Source organism: Humulus lupulus, chromosome 6, assembly GCF_963169125.1.
Source record: "Humulus lupulus chromosome 6, drHumLupu1.1, whole genome shotgun sequence".
Classification (NCBI taxonomy): domain Eukaryota; kingdom Viridiplantae; phylum Streptophyta; class Magnoliopsida; order Rosales; family Cannabaceae; genus Humulus; species Humulus lupulus.
Window position 1 is genome coordinate 210,431,894 of NC_084798.1, and position 18,220 is coordinate 210,450,113.

Below are 18,220 nucleotides of genomic sequence, written 5' to 3' on the forward strand. Positions count from 1 at the left end.
AATTAGTAATCTATGGCACTAGAAAAAAAAAAGCAGCATAAAAAATAGTAGTAGATATATAAATATAATAAGTATAATTACTAGGGATGCACATTTTTTTCATGGGGACAGAGCCCTACGGGGACCCGCCCATAAGAGCAACTCCAATGGGAGTTGTTTGGAGAATTGCTTGTCAGTTGTGGGGTAGGTGGATGAGGTGGAGGAGATTTTTTTTAAAAGGAGATTGACAACGTTGCTTTCATTTTTATTTTTTTTGATTGGTTAGATTTTATTAAAAAAATTATAGTGGGACTACTTAAGCCACTTTTAGTGTTGCTCCCATTGTAGATACTCTAATGGGGCAGGGAATCCCCGTCTAAATGGGGAACGGGACGGGGACGGGGACGGGGATAACTTTCAATCCCCGAATATTAAATGGGGCGGGGACGAGGATAGCACTCCCCGCCTCGATAGGGCCCCATTTAAATTTGTATATATTTTTGTAATATTTTATATGTATTTTATATCTTTCTTTTATGTTTTTGTAGTATAGTAGTAATTTTTTTAATATTTTAAATTTTATTTAGGATAGTGTTTAATATTTTAAATAATAAATATTGTGCAATATTTTAATTTACATATAATTTAAAATTTTTATTTTAAAATTTTAATTTAAAATGCACTTTTTAAATAAATGGGTTCCCAGTGGGAATTCTCTACCCCAATAGGGGATTCCCCACCCCGTCCCCGACGGGTAATAAACGGGGATGGGGCGGGGACGAGGATTAAAAATAAAAATGGGAACGGAAGGAGCACTCCCCGCCAATTCCCCGCTATGTGTACATCACTAATAATTACATAATAATATAAGTGTAATTAAGTAATGAATTTCTTATTATTTTGTATGTTAATGGATTATAATAAGTATTGATTTTATTTTATTTTTGTCAATTAAAATTATATAAATAAAACAAGTACATATTTTGTCTTTCTTTTCTTTTCATTTATTTGATATATGAATATAATAAGTATAATTTATTATAATAAGACAAATAGGATTGTAAGTAAATAAGAGTTTATATTTTATTTGGATCTTGTGTTTTGACAAATTACTATATGGACTCTGTATTTTATAAAATGATTTAAATAGACCCCTAAACTCAATTTTAATGAAGAAAAAATTGAATATGACAATATAGTTATTAGGCAGAATGATTATGTTTTTATTCTAAATTGTTAGTTTAGTAAATTATTTGTGATTTTAGTTCAAAAAACTTTTACCAAAATCAGGTTTAGAGGTCTATTTGAACCATTTCACAAAATACAGGGTCCAAAAAGTAATTTGACAAAATACATAATCCAAATAAATAATTGGACAAAACGTAAGGTCCAAAAATATATAAAGCCTCTTATATAATGAGTTTATTATTATTTTGTACATTATTAGATTATAATTATTTTTATCATGTAAACGTATCGTATAAAAACATCCATAGAATTGGCTTTTGAAATCCCAAGTTAAATATTAGATTAGAAAATATTACGTTAAATATAGTATAAAACTATATACATAGTTATATATATAAATATTCAAATTAATCTATTTATTCGTAAATAATAAAAGCACATCAGCTTGTTTCTAGTTGTATTTGTGTACATGTACACTCCAAACTTGTATTAAAATAAGTTAACAAAGAAAAAAATTATCAATCTAAAAAATATAATTAGTGTGACATGTTAATTTGTAACTGATTATCACCCTATAAAATTGTAACCAATTAGTATCACATTTGTAATCGATTACCCCCTTTAAAAATTGTAAAATATTAATTAAGTCAGATAAATTTTTTTATGTAAAACTCTATCTTTGTAACCTGTTACCACTTCCTTAGTTTCACATTGGAAAACAGTTACACTATTTCTCAATTTGAGAATAGTAACTTGTTACATGTATGGAACCTAAAGAAAAAAAAAATCGCAAACTTGAACCCATTTACAATATTTCTCGGTTTGACAATGGTAACTGGTTACATGTCTAGAATCAAGTTGAAGAAAAAAAATCACAGACCTAGAACCAGTTACAACTCTCAAACCAGGAAAAGTTGTAACCAGTTACAAACATGGCATAGTAACTGGATCTAGTTTTTAGAGTGGCTATGTAATTGATTACAATTTTTAGAGTTGTAATCAGTTACAAACATAACATATTAATTGGTTACAATGATTATAGTGGTTTTGTAATTGATTACAATATTAAGAGTTGTAACAGTTACAACATTTCTAAGTTTAACTGGTTACAAACTGCAACTAATAGAAAGAAACAAAGAAAAGTATTCATAGACTTATAACAGGTTACACCTCTCAAACAAAGAAAATGTACTAGTATCTTTATTGTAACTGGTTACTATGACAGAATTTCGACAGTTCAAAATGAAAAAAAAATTCAAATCAAATTCAATCAAAAAATTAGTTTGTTATTTTCCTGTTAATCATTGTGTGTAATAAAAGATATATAATATAATCAGTTTTCATTCTCTCATTTTTCTTTTAGTTGATACACGTTATTATTAATTAAGAAATTTGCTAATTTGAACGACATCAATTGTTGGAAAAGATCAGTTTCATACCAGATAAAAGGAGGTTTTAATTTTAAAGGAGTTTACAATTGGATCATCTTGTGAGGTACATATACATATAAATATTATACACTTTCTTTCATGCTTGAGTTAAAAATTTCTCACCATTTCGTTAAAGGGTAAATACCATTTTGAATTCTGTGTTTTGCAAAAGTTACCGATCGGTGTTAAATGACAATTTGGACCCTGTATTTTGGTCATATTGAAAAAATAGTTTGACCAAAGTTTGGTTCATAGTATTATTTTGTTTTATTTTGCAAAATACATAGTCCAAGTTGTCATTTAACAAAACAGATAATCCGATTGGTAACTTTTGCAAAATATAAGGCCCAAAATAATATTTACCCTTTGTTAAATTTATTCTTATAAAATGCATGCAGATTTTTCTTGCTTTATTGGCTGAAAAATGATTTAATTTGTTTAAAATAAATTCCACAAAATCTCTCTCTCTATATATATATATAGTGCTCATTTACTCTCAATCTTAGCTAGTTTGTACTAATATTTGTAATTTTGTTATGTATATAGTGGTAAAAAATTATACATGAAATGTCCTATATTTGTGAAATAAGAATATGTTCCAGAAATCTATGCTCATAGCTAGGAACCTTTAATGATAAATGAAAGTTATTTCTACATGCATTTAGATTTAAGTGTTGTAAGTTTTTTATTATGTATGTAGTTTATTGGTATATATGTTGAATTTGATGACATTTTTCATAAAGCTGCATGGTTTTCTTATTATGTGTTGTGATAAATTCACTGATTTTCCTTTTAGTTCTCTAAGCACGACAAAGTTACAATATTTTCTGGAATTTACTGTATATAACTTGCTATATTTTTAAATCAGAGGAACTTATAACTATAATTTTAGCAACAGGAACTAGTATTTTGCTTTGAGTGGAACATCTCTAGTTTTGTTTGTTACAGTAAACCTCCATAGAGTGTTACTCTATATTGGAATAAATCTTTTATAGTCGTAAAAAGTTTTAGCCTCAACTTATGACTATTTATAAATATGAATAAACTCCACATTGTAATAAATTATAATATTTATTGGTTCTACCTTTAGAATATATATGCCTCCACACATTAATAAATATGTTAATATGGGCTCCTTGGCAAAATAGCCTATCTTTATAGTGCAATTTTCACTTTGGTCTAGTTCCAATAATTTTTAGCTAAATGATATATTTTATTAATGATTTTTATGTATTACCCATTTTACCCTTAAAATAAAATAATAATAAATTAAAACAAAAACCCTAAAAACTACCATCTTCTTCCTCTCACCCATCCACAACCACCCGTTCTCATCCTGCCGCCACCACCACCACCACCGGCAACCACTGCCCCTTGCCGCCGCTGCCACCGTCGGCAAACACTACTCATCATCGGCTGCCACCGTCTCTCCACAAATCCAGCCACCACCCATTCAAAAGGTTGGTTTATATTTTTATGAAAAAATGAGATTTTTGATATTGTTTTTGTATATTTAAAATGCAAAATGGTTGTTTTAGTATATTGAAAGCATAAGTAAGGATTTAGATTTATTTCTGGAGTTTTACAGATGTTAAAGCTTGAAAATCTGAAAAGTTTAATAGTGGTTTTGGCCATTTTTGAGATAGAGAAACTCAGAATTTTTTGACAGCTTATCTAATTTTTAGACAAGCTGCCTAAATTTCACACCAGTAGTTATATTTTTTCGACCACCTGTCTAAATTTTAGACTATCTGTTGAATTTAGACAAGTAGTCTAATTTTTAGACAGATCGTTATATATTTTTAACCACCTATTGAATTTTTAGATGGGTTGTTGAATTATCAGATAAGTTGTCTAATTTTTAGACAGGTTGTGTAATTTCTAGATTTTCTACTTGATTTTCATTTTTTTTTATATAACTTTTCAATCAAAGTAATACCAATAATTTATATTTGTTTATTGTATTTTTTTTTCAGATGTCATTCAAAAATATTGTAATATTATGTGACGGATTGTGGAAAAAGAATGAAGACTCATGAAAATAGATTTCAAATGGCTCACGATCAAGATCAAGTTTGGTACAGACTAACCTAACTGATGAGGAGTTAGTTGAACACATTTATGAAGATACAGAAATCGTTCGCAACCTCTTCGATATAAAATTAACTTACAAGATACCAACAATGGTGGAGATTGAACCAATTGCAATGAAAAATAGTAGAGACATTGTTAGTTTATTTACATATCAATTGCAAGATCACGACAATGATCGCAACATTCTTGTACATGTCGAGAGTTTTACATTGATAAGATTTGTTGATCCCAAAAGAGGGTGTTTTAATATTTAAACTCGCAAGTGCACGAATCATTTCGGAATATAATGTTCATGTAAGTACGAGGTTGAACCCATGGGAGTTGACTAACATCAAAAGAAACTATTTCAAACAAAGCAAGAATATTCTAACCTAGTTCCAAATATTTGATGAGATTTTTGCTTTAGAAAAATAAAAGACAAGTAATAAAAAGACTTAAGATTAAATAGAAAAATGGTTTTCAAATGAGATATGTAAAATAAGATTATTAAGATATTAGAATCCACAAAATGCAAGTTCAATAGTATTTATAAGTATATTGATTCCCAAGTTTAGATATAGTTGAAATAAATCACATTATATATTTTTTCAAAATACATTTTCTATTCAAGCACAAGTTACTTTAAAAAATGTAGGATTTTTCATCACTTATATAAGATATAATTTCTAAGCATTAGTTGTGTTACAACCTAATGAAACCACAAAAAATCAAAGAGATTATGTTTAGGCAAAATATGATACTTATGCTCTAAGAATTAGATGTGAACAATTTAATGAAAAACATTTAATCAAAGAATATCATATTTTTGCATAATGAAGAACTAAGTGTAATATGCTTTAACAATTAACACTAGATGAAAAATGCATATCTTTGATAGAAAAATTCATAAACAATGTTGTACAAATGGGAAATCAACATACAAAAAAAAAAATACTTTCTAGTTACATTTTGCTTCATCATCATCATCTTAATAACATTTGAAAAAGATTAGAAGCCCATAACTAGATTGAAATAAAAATTACAAAATAACATACTTGACATGCTCTTCAAAAGATGAAAATGGTAGAGAGAAAATAGTGAAAAATAGAAAAATATGGGGTGTAGAAGAGGTTGAAAAGATGAAGAAGAAGAGCTCCTCAAATGATCTTACAAGACTCTATTTATAGGCAAAATATGGAGATTAAATTAATTAAATTAAAATAAATAAATTGATTAATTTAATTGTGTTGGGAAGTGGTAGGATAAATAGAGTAAGTGTAAGAGTATTGGAAAGATGAAATGTTTGGTTGGGTAAAAGATTAGTGAAAAGTTAGGGTAAAAAAAAAAGAATTAGGAATGTTTATTTAGGTAAGAAAAATAGGGAATAGTGAATTAATATTTGAGTGAAAAATATTGGGAATAAAAATGTGGTTTTTGGCCTTTTGGTGGCTATTGGCAGCTTGGTTGTCTTGGCATGGGAGCATGATTGCATGGCTGTGTTGAATTGGAGCTGGCTGTGTCTTGGCTGGGCCGAATTGGTGTGGTCTTCGGCTGATGGTGCAGGCGGCTTGGAAGGTTGAGATGGGCAGGTCTTGTGGGCCGAATGGGCTTGCTGGAATGAATTGGAGTGGCAGTTTGAAGAAGCACGGCTGGAGGACTTCACACGGCTGGGAGTATATGCTGAGGGATGGCAATTGGACAGCTGGGCGAAGGTGATTTGCTGAAGGAGTAATTGATTGCTGGCGTGGAGAAGGCTGGATGCTGATGGCAGGTGGGCCACGGCTGGAGCAATAACTGGGCCGGGCTTCATTGGTATTTTTTTAATACCATTTTGTTCCTTTCTTTCATTTGAAAATGCCACTTTCCTCTTTATTTATCTTGTTTCTCTTGTATTTCCTCTTCTTTCCAAACAAAATGCAATCTTGCTTTCTAAAAAATAATCATAAACTAAATTAAAATTAATTATTTTCTCTAATAAAATATAGCATATAACTTCCATGAAAATATTAATTAAAATTTAATTTACTTAAACATTTAAACTCAAAATTGCATATTCTTACTCCTAACTTAACAATATTAATTTTAAATAATTAAGCCATAACATTTTACAATAATATAACAATAAAAATACACAAAAATCTATAAAATTAAAATAAACCTAATAAATTCAAAATTACTTAAAAACTTAATAAATCAATTAAAAACTCAAGGATTAAGCAACAATTAGCACATAAAAAGTGGTAAAATAACTCTATTTTGTAGAGTTATCAAGATTCCATGTGCTCACGGCGTTGTTGCATGTATCGTGGAGTAGATGTATATAGTCTATGTTCAAAATACACGACTAAATTTTGGAGGATAGCTGTAACGCCCCGATTTCTCGAGATGTTACTTAGGGAGTCCGTTTAAAAATAATAAACAATAAATACTTTAAGATACTAAAAAAAATATTATTTAAAATTTAAACAGACAATGAGATCTCATTATTTAAAAATAAAATGTTGGACGCTAGGTTTAATAACAACAACATAAAGAAAATAACCGTTCAAGTTTGAAAAATTAAAAACATAACATGTATTTTTAAAAACATAAAATAACTGGAGCCCAGCTTCTAACATGTTATGTCCATGCCTCGAGCCCGCACCACTCACTGCTTTGCTTTGCCTTTACCTGCACACAGAGTACACATGAGCTAACGCCCAGTAAGAAGAGCTATGTAGGACATAACTCCCCAAACTATAAAAAAAACAAAAAAAAACATCATAAACATAATAATCATCGTGCGATATATAAGCACCATATTACACTAACATAATGTGTGTTACACTCACACACATAAATACTAACAAGTCATGTTGATCGGACATGAAATGTAATCTACCTTGCCTGCACTATACTCATACTCGGCATTCCCCTGATGGCGCCTAATCTAGCCTGCGATGTACTCACACTCGGTCATTCCCTCGAGACATCGTTGCCCTGCCTGTGCTGTACTCACACTCAGCAGTTTCGTGGTGGCATCCTATTATTCTGAGTTATACACACCCAAGATAATTCATCCAAGTGCTATACTCACACAAGCAGGTAGCATCTAGCAGCACACCTACTCTATCACCTAAGCATGTCTACTAACTAAAACCCCTAGCACTATCCTCATGCTAGTCAATCTAGTGCAACAATTCAGGTCACAAATATAATTACATAACTAACAAATAAGAAAACAAGGTTGTGTGCATAACATACACCATGTGTGCAGATGTCCACTCTTCTTACCTTAAGCAGTGCATTTTCTGGTGACGTGTCCCGAACCACTTGTTGCGTCACATCGACGACCGCTAGCTCCTAGACGTCCAATTACACAGCGAAAATTCATGAAAAAAAAATAGGCATTAGGTTTTTATTATCGAAATAATTTAACCATGAAATTTTAACGTGCATGGCACGTAAATTAAAATCATTTAACCATCATGTCACATGCACAGACAATGATGTTTCTAACGTATTGCATGAATTCATACACATACTTTTTATGTAAAAATTACCAAAATACCCTTTAATATCATAATTACATAAAAGACTCAATAATTTCTAAAGATTATCATATGACATAAAATTCGATAAGTGGTCTAAATAAATGACATGTGGTCTGAAATTTAGACTAATGGTCGAAAATATACTTCGACTAGTCTGAAATTTAGACAGCTAGTTTGAAATATCAGACAACCCGTTGAAAAATTAGACAGGTTGTCGAAAAATTATGGGTTTCTCTATCCCTGAAAATGGCCAAAATCACCATTAAAATTTTCAGATTTTCAAGCTTTAAGCTCCATAAAACTCTAGAAATAAACTCAATTCCTTACTAATACTTTCAATCTACTAAAAAAATAATTTTACACTTTTAATCTACAAAAGCAACATGAAATCTTATTTTTAATAAAAACTCATATAAACTAAACTTGTTGGACAAATTTGTGGAAAGGCGTTGTGGCGGTTGTGAAGGGCAGTGGTCCCCGGCGACTATCCAGGTGGTGGTGGTGGTGGCGGCGACGACGGGATGGGGGAGGGTGGTTGTGGGTGGGTGGGTGAGATGAGTGAGGAAGAAGAAGATAATTTTAGGGTTTTTTTGTTTTAATTTAATATTATATTATTCTAAGGGCAGAAAGGGTACTAACAAAGTTTCATTAATAAAAGATGTCATTTAACTAAAAACTATGTAAAGTAGGCCATAGTGCAAAATGCATCATTAAAATAAGTCATTTCCATAAATTTTTCTTATATTTATATATATGTTATCTTATACATACTAAATATTCGTAATAAAATTAATTATCACTTTAGACTTGTAAAATAAATTTGTATATTTCCAACGTTATATAAATATATACATTGTAGCTATACATTTATATCATTTTCGTTCATCAATGATTATACACTGAATTTTACATGTTTTATCAATTATTATTTGTAACGCCCTAATTTCTCATAAATTATCGAGAACACAGCGTTTGATCATAATCATAAACATTGCTCTTTTGTTGAATAAAAACTTAAATATATATATATCGATCCATTTGTATATGATTATCAGTTGATAGATTTAATTAATACTTCGAAACGGTATTTAACTAAGTATTAATAAACATATCTGGTCCAGTTCTATATATTCTTTAATATATAAAGTACCTCCACTAAAGTGTCATACTACACTAGTGATCCAGATCTAAATCACTTGTATTCATAATACTAGTGGACAGTACTTGCAGTAATTAATCTAAAGATTCCATAATTTTATTTTACTGCGAACCATTCAAGTTCATGTATCTCAAACACAATCCTCCCGTACCAATACGTGTTTGAGCTCACATATATGAACTTAGGAATTTATCTGATATTTACTTAATATTATCACAGAATAATATAGTCCATAAAATATATATATAACAAATTCAATTTATTTATTTAACAATGTTTACTACCTATGCTTTCAGGGCACAATTCCCAACATGGAGATACATCCAGAAACTCACAGACTAATCCAGTCTGTCCTGTTCTCACTGGCACGACCTAAGTGGTATCCACCACACTAGCTAAGAGTTCTATGCATCCTCCTGCAATAGATCTCTAGCTCTAAATACATATGTCATAAGCACAGTGCCAACTACTACAAAAGTTTCTCACTCTCAAGCTCAAGAGTTACTATCATTTCCTTGTAATCTATCATTGCCCCATACTTGGCTAACCAATCCATATCCAAGATCATATCGAAGTCAGTCATAACCAACCATATCAAGTCAATTGATGAGTCCCTACCACCTGAGCATAGGTAGAGATTTCGTGCACTAGGGCGACTCTAATGCCCTTAGCTATTCTGGGATTCAATCCCTGGACAAAACCTTTCCTTCCGAGCTACATCCGTGGGTACCATATCAAAAGCAAACTTGGCCAACCCATCGATTCTACTAACATACTTGGTTACTGTTGCATTTCCCTGAACCATGCTCAGAAACTCATTCATCTTAGTAGTGTTGGCTGCATCACAGTAATATATTCATTAAACAATTGCCTAAATTCTTTCCAGTCTATCACAATTGTATCTTGTGTCTGGGATATCTCACTCCGAGTCAAGTATGAATCTCGTTGTGACTTTCTCACTAGCTTGCTTCCTAGGATCGTCTTGTGCTGAGTAACCCTAGCATAACCAAATAATAATGAAACACCACACATATATCACATGTATGCCAAATATAACTAAATATTCCCACTAGCTTGGGGGTATTTCGTTATATATTCCTCCTTGCTTCCATTTGAGGTCATATATATTTATGCTTACAAAATAGATTAACATTTATATTTTTTGAATTAAATATATGGTGATAGTTAAAAGGATATATACAAAATATTGTATTATATATATTTTGCTAGTTAATTTGTTTGTAGACATATTAAAGAATTCTATTATCTTAAAGAAAAAGTTGACAAATATGTCTTTGATTTCTAGATAATGGTAATGAGTGTTACTGTTGTTGGCTATTTTTTTATATTAAATTACAAGTCTTATTGGTAATATGGTAAATTAAATTGCATTATGTGAGTTTCCAATTTATGTTTAAGTGAAAGTAGTAATATGGGGCATTACACAATTTATTGTAACAATTCAAAAAAAGAGAAACACACTCTAATCAAACAAATGCACTGCAAGACATGGACAAAACAATGATTTATTAAACAAGTACACACATAGACCACTCATAACCATTGTGTAATACACAATAAATGTACCATTTTTCTAATAGTTACAACTTGTAATTATAAACGCTATGCCTAAACCATTTGACACCTTAAATAATATTAATAAATCTAATCAATTATAATTACAAAAGTAGTCATTTATATGAATAGGATCTGACAAAATGTACCTTTCTAAGTATAAACCCTACAAGCACCTAGCATAGTACAAAAAGGTAGCCCTTTTCAATACTAAAATAAGAATATAGTACCACCTTGATAAGACTACACAATTTTTTTATCTTGAAAAAGCAGAAAAAGGACTGTTAAAATCTAGGGAAAGCATACAAACTTCTTGCTTCTAGGTAAGAAGTGTACTTTATATCTAAATATATATTTTAAAAATATTAATACCATGCTTAAATTTTGCTGCGACTCCTATCCAATGTGTTCGATTAAGTATAAATATATGTGTCCAGAGAGTAATTTTGTGACAGTCAGAATCCCGTGATCCATAAAGGGAAAGACCGGGTAAAGCTATGCAATCCCACACCGCCTAGGGAAGGTTAAGTGTGATGATTCTAAGACTGTGTAGGTATGGGACTACACAGTTGAAGATGACTTAAATTGATTGATGGGTACTACCTATATAAACAAGATGCATCTTCTTTTCGGTAGCCCATCACTTGAGAACTCCAAAGTTAAGCGTGCTTGACTTGGAGTAATCTCAAGATGGGTGACCTCTTGGGAAGTTTTCTCAGGAAGCGTTCAAGTGAGGACAAAACATGCTGGAAAGACTCGTGTTGGTTTGTAGGGCCAGTTGTCATTCCATGAAGCAGTCATATTGACGTGGGGCATTACAAATTTTCTCAAGTTTTCAGTTACTTAGTAAAAAGAAACCCTAAACAAAACACAGTGTCGAAAATGACAAAGCAAAAATCCATTTCGAAAATATTGTTCCAAACCCAGGGCTCTCCAATGAAAGATTAGTAGCCAAGATGTGTCCAATAGAAGCCCAACTTCCATTTCGCAAAAAAACTCCTCAGTCCACCTTGCGCTCCAGCTCTGGCTCCAGTAATGCATGTTCTCATTGCGTAATATTAGAGAGTACTCTGAGTTCTGAGTGCAAATCAAAGAAAATATGCATTGATCTTCTGGGCGAGGCTCATAAGAGGATATTTGAGCTAGCATCGTTGTTGTTTCAGCAGGGACAATTCCAAACTCAAGAAAAAGAACTAGTAAAATGCGTTGAGGCAGCTACGGACTTCCTCCATGAATGTAACGTCGAGGAGGTTATTAAGCTCGACTGAGCTTGTCCCGTTTGTGGAGTTACTACTTAGTCTGAACATCTTCATTGCCTGTGTCACCACTTCATGACCAAGTTGTTTTCTTATATTTATGTTGTATTTTGATTGCGTTTACTTGTATTTTCTTTTAAGTTTATGTCTTTTTAAGTGTATGTTGTATTTTGAGTTTCTTCACTTGTACTCTTCACACCTATCACAAAAGTAAGGTGAGAAATAGTACTTAACAATGTCTAATGACCCATTGTTTTTGTTTTTGTTTTTCTTACTTGTATGTTCTAGTGACAAAAAAGAAAAACAAAGGGATTCCTTTTGGATATGATATGTGCCAAGTATGCAAGTTGATATATTATTCGTGTCAATCATGATACAAACAAGATTCATATATGGTTATGAATTTTAGATGAGTTTGTATGTGATTCAACCAATATATATATATATATGTGTGTATATATAGTTCTAGAAAATAGACCATTTTATAACTTTAATGTTGCTTATATAATGGGAGCAAATAATACTACCATCACCTTAAAATGTAGCTTTAGTTTCATCGAATAATCTAGATATGAACTATTCCAATAGTAGCATCGTCAAATAATAAATTGGAGTGGGCCTCATATCTTGAAAAAGAGTGTTCACACCCTAATTTTTGGGGGTTTGGTATCATACATAATCTTAAAATATTTATATAGTTTAATACTAAATGGTAAATGGATATCTATCCACTTGGATACTACATGATGTTCTACATATTACATATACTACATGACACTAATTAACTTTTAGATACCTATGTGTATTCATGCTCATGTTCCACACTTGATGATTAGTTAAATGTTATTTGGTCGTTTTATAAAGTCAGCCCAACAACAATAGTTAAATTAGGTTGTTAGGTATTTGGGCCTTATGTGATTAATTAATTTAATTAACAACAATAGTAAATGTAAAACAATTTCGCAGTTCTTAAACTTTTAATTACGTGCGCTGCAAGACATAGACAAAAAAATATATGATGCTACCTACCACCATATCTACCATTTCATTTGAACTAAATACAATCCATACAAGCTCATTCAGTCATTCTATAGAACAAATGAGTTATAAGTCCAACACTTAATAAATTTATCAAGCATTATCTTCATCAAATGAAGCACTTTCAAGGTATGTATTTCAACCACTATCTTCAACTTTGTACATTGTGTATGAATGATAATATTGCTGAGTATAAATATAGGTCTTCAGGAAGCATTATTTACGTTTGAATATAAATATATGTCTTCAAGAAGCATTATTTCCTTTTGAGTAAAAATATAAAGATATGTCTACAGGAAGCATTATTTCATTTTCAGTATATTTTATGCTAGAATAATCATAATGGAATGTGACATGAGTAGGACCTACGAGATAAATGTTTGTTCATGGATTCACATATGCACCTATTGACGATACATATGCTTAAGACTACACTAAACAAATATATAAAATCATATAGAGATTCACATATTGATATCTTAATTGATTATCATGTTTTGCAAGGAGATATGACAGACATTGATTTATCCTCCAATCCTCATTGGGAAGAAATTATTAGCTCCCTTCAACTATACAAACGAGTAGTCGAAATAGTTACTAATGATATTATAGGCAAGGAGATGAATACTCTAGATAATTGGGAGACTTTCTACAAGACTTACGCCAAATGGGTTGGATTTAGTGTTAAAATTGACAACACTAAATACAGGGATGGCATTATTAGCATTCTCCGATGGGTTTGTTCTAATGAAGGTTTTCGAAGAGAAATTTTTATGAATTTGCTAAACCGAAAGAAACGTCCAAAGGAAATAACACGATGCGAGTGCCAGGCTGCAATACGAATCATTCGAATGAAAGACAACCTTTGGCGGTGTAAGGAATTTGTAGCAGTTTATAATCATGATTTGGTGATGCCTTCACAAATGCACTTTTTACGATCAAACGGTGAGGTTCCAAAAAGCAGTGGCTTCCCATGTAATGAGCATGAAAAGATGTGGAATAAAAACTAGTTCAGCAGTAGCACACATGGCCCTACAATCGAGTGGTTACGAAAATCTTCCTTTTCAACTAAGAGATGTTTACAACAAAGATGCCACTTTAAGAAAACTAGACAACCTACCAAGTGACTCAGAGGGTGTGCTGGCTTTCTTGGACGGTCTATCAACAAAGGATCCCGATATATATGTCGAGTACAAGTTAGATGACCAAAATCGCTTGGAAAATCTTGTCGGGGCTGACGGAGTGAGTAGAAGGGACTACATGCTATTTGGTGAGGCCATTGCATTCGATTCAACGTACAGGACCAACAAGTATAATAAACCATTGAAAATCGTTGTTGGCGTCAATCAACACTTTGAGACTTGTGTGTTTGGGTGCGCATTGATAGTGGATGAGACAAAGGACACATATTGTTGGTTCTTAAGGGTTTTCCTTGATTGCATGGGAAACAAAATGTTGAAAGTAATGCTCACTGACAATGATGAAAGAATTGAATTTGTTGTCAACAAACTTTTAAGTGATTCTACTCATCGACTATGTGCATGGCATTTGGGAAATAATGCAACGAAGAACATTAAGATTCTTGAGTTCAACCAAGGCTTCTATGACTTAATATACACCTACTACACAGAGGAAGAATTTGAAGAAAAATGGTCTGAGTTATTGGCAAGGTTTGGCCTTCGAGAGAATTCATGGTGTCGTACTAAATACAACACACGAGAACAATGGTCAGAGACGTACTTAAGATGGGTGTTCTATGGAGGCATGCTGACAACTCAAAGGTGTGAATCAATGAACAATCAAGTGAAGAGATTTCTAAAAGCTAATTATTCATTGTGAGATTTCGTCGCATAGATTAACCTAGCCATCAACACGATGCACAACAACGAAGCCTTAAATGACTATAAAAGCTTACACACCCTTCCTCATATTCCAGACGGTAAAAATAATTACTTGATACCGTATTACAAACAGGCCTCTGAAATATTCACACGAAATATTTATTACAAAGTAGAACAAGAGATTGTACAGGAGGCTGCATATTCAATTCCAGATAAGGAGAATCATGAGGACTACAGCTTGTTTTCTTTCGTGAGATTCCAATGCAGTGAATCAAGGCACAAAGTTCATTACACTGGACTGACCAATGAGTTCAAGTGTTCGTGTTTGTTATTTGAGTCCAATGGTATTCCTTGCAGGCGTATATGGTGTGCAGTTACGTGTTATACCAGAGTCCCTAATCTTAACTCGTTGGCGGAAGGATGTTAAGAGTTTTTCCAATATATCACTACCTCAACCCTCAGCTGACCATCAAAATATGATTCAAGCTTCTAGGTAAAACTAAATCCTTCTTCATTATTTATGAACTACATGTTAAGTAAATTTTACATTTTTATCTTTGTGTTGTAATACATAATTTTATAATTGATCGCAGGTCTGGGGCACTCAATTCTTTAGCACAGTCATTGAGTTTTATGCATCACACAACAACACCACATTTCAAATGGCAAAGAATGAGCTCACAAAATTTATGACCATATTTAAAGAGGCTTACGAGCAGGGCCAAAGTACTGAAACAGGTACCGAAAAAATAACTAGAACACATCATGATAATCCAAATATTGTACAAGATTCTATTAGGGTGAGGACGAAAGGCATGGGTACCCCAAACAATTATAAAAGAAGACCAAATGATGGCGTACAAGGCGGTCGGCAATGTAATGCCCTAAACTCCAGGGACCGTTACGGTGTGCATTTTAAACATTGCTAAACTCGCTAATCAAGTCATTTGGCCATAATCGTGCAACTAAGTATGATTAGCGATTTAGGGTTAAATTTTTTGGTTAAGATATAACGTTTCACTAAAACGTTTACTATATACATCGAGATCCCAAAAATATAATTTAAAGGTTTATTACAAGAAAATATTTACAACCAGCCGATCTAAGCAGCAAAATAGGGTTTAACCCTAGTTCCTCTTTCAACCTTCAGTCGTGCCGGTCGAGCAGCCGCATATGTACACATCGTCACCTAAGCTCTCCAACTCAAGGATGGTCCAGCTTTCTTTTGCCTTTACCTACACCACATAGCACCCGTGAGCCGAAGCCCAGCAAGAAAACAAAATATGTCATCAAATCATAAACTGCATGCCTAGCAATAATAACCTTAATCACGCATGCAAATAAGTTCAAATAATGATGGTTGTGGGCCCTACCCTCCTGTATGGATGACTATCAAGTCAAACCAAAACAGATGAGTGATTTACTAGAGGTTCCGATAACCATGCTGGGGCTTATAGCCCTAATCAAATAAGAGTGATAGAAGAGTAAGTCACTAACATGGGATTTGCACCCTTAGATGAGTGACTGATAAACAAGTCACTAGCATGGGATCTGCACCTTTAGATGAGTGACTAATAAGCAAGTCACTAACATGGGATCTGCACCTTTAGCCATGTGACGATACGGTCACCTGGGCCTTCTGGCCCTGACTCTGAGTAACTAGTCATAGAATAGACAAGCGCTTTTAGTTTTTCAACGAACTTGGGGTCGGTCCGGCATTAATGCTCATGATGAGTCATTCAATGCAGATGTCGATTAGATCTAATCTTTTCGGCTCTGCGTTCATGACGCTTATACCGCTCTTGACTCATAGGTCAATAACACACGACCAATGCTCAGTATCGCTGTCGAACTTGACTAGTAAGTCACAGCTTCACAGCCAGTTCTGACACCATTGTCGATTCTGACTAGTAAGTCAGTGCCACGCACAAGTAAACAATGCTACCAGGCATATATCATATGTCAAATATACGAATGTAGGGCATTCAACATGCTTACTTAACAATTGCTAGCATAATTAGGATCATGCATAAGCACAAAGACTCAAGCTCCGATCAATCTTATATTCAACATTCATGGCATGCCCTAACCACATGTTTCTCGTGCATCACATGCATCACATACTAGGTGCAGTTTTCTTACTTCTGGTTCGCGCGAGAAATAATAATTGAACGACCCTTGAGAACGATCAATCATTTGATCCCTTAGCGGTCACCTAGTCATAACCAAATATGGGATTCCATCAATAAAATCAATCAATAAAAGGTTCCCGGACCAAGACCTAGCCTCTGGGACATCAAATCCCACTAAACCGGGTAGTAGGGACTGTAGAGTCCAAGAACTTTACTTAGCTAATTGTTTAGTAGTATTATAGTATGTTTAGTGTTATCATTGTTACTTTGGATTTTTGGTTCAGACCGGGAGTTATTTGGACACTCATAGTAGTACTTATAGATTTTCTAAGTTTAACCTATAGTTTAAGAATATTAAGTATAACCTAAGGTTTGATTAATGTGACTGATATTAAGGATTATATTATTATATTATAAGGTTTAGACATCAACCAATAGGATTTTAAGCACATGTTTTGAATGGTAATTAATGATTAAGTATTTTTGAGGATTAAATTAAATAAGGGTAAAAGTTTGAATGTATAGGGTCAGTCAGCAGCTTTGAGCACGTTGAGGGCTTAGTCAAGGCTGTTTACTCCATTCAAACTCAGCTAAAAATGTGTAAATTCGTGTTTAAATATTCAGCGTATGCCGATATATCGCAGCTATAGGGGGCGATATATCGCAGCACGTAGATACGGAAAACACGAATCGATGCACGGTCGCCTCGGGAACAAAGGTCCAGGCGATATATCGCCTATAGGGGGCGATATATCGCCTCCACCAGCATGAATTCAAATACTTTTGAATTCTTTTCCTTTCAGCCATTCAAACTCCTTCAACAGTCCAGCATCTTCTGAACGAGTCTTCAGCCTCTGCTGAACGATTATTCAAATGATTTTCACCTAAAAAGCCATTATTTTTATTCAAGTAAAATCAAGATATTTTCATTCCCAAACTCTATAAATAGGACCTAGTACCCAGCCATTATTCACCATTTGCTCTAAGTTCAGAGGCTGCTAGTGTTAAGTGAGTGT

General features: G+C 32.8%; 1 protein-coding gene across 1 annotated transcript; it reads left to right on the forward strand.

The window, feature by feature from the left end:
- Positions 1–14,257: 14,257 nt before the first annotated feature.
- LOC133785942 (protein FAR-RED IMPAIRED RESPONSE 1-like) lies at positions 14,258–15,070 on the forward strand. Its single transcript, XM_062225155.1, has one exon. It carries the CDS (start codon positions 14,258–14,260, stop codon positions 15,068–15,070), a length of 813 nt encoding a protein of 270 aa, XP_062081139.1.
- Positions 15,071–18,220: the final 3,150 nt, after the last annotated feature.

Bases quoted from the DNA above. Each gene is read 5' to 3' on its own strand.
- LOC133785942 (XM_062225155.1), top strand. From the start codon at position 14,258: ATGGCCCTACAATCGAGTGGTTACGAAAATCTTCCTTTTCAACTAAGA.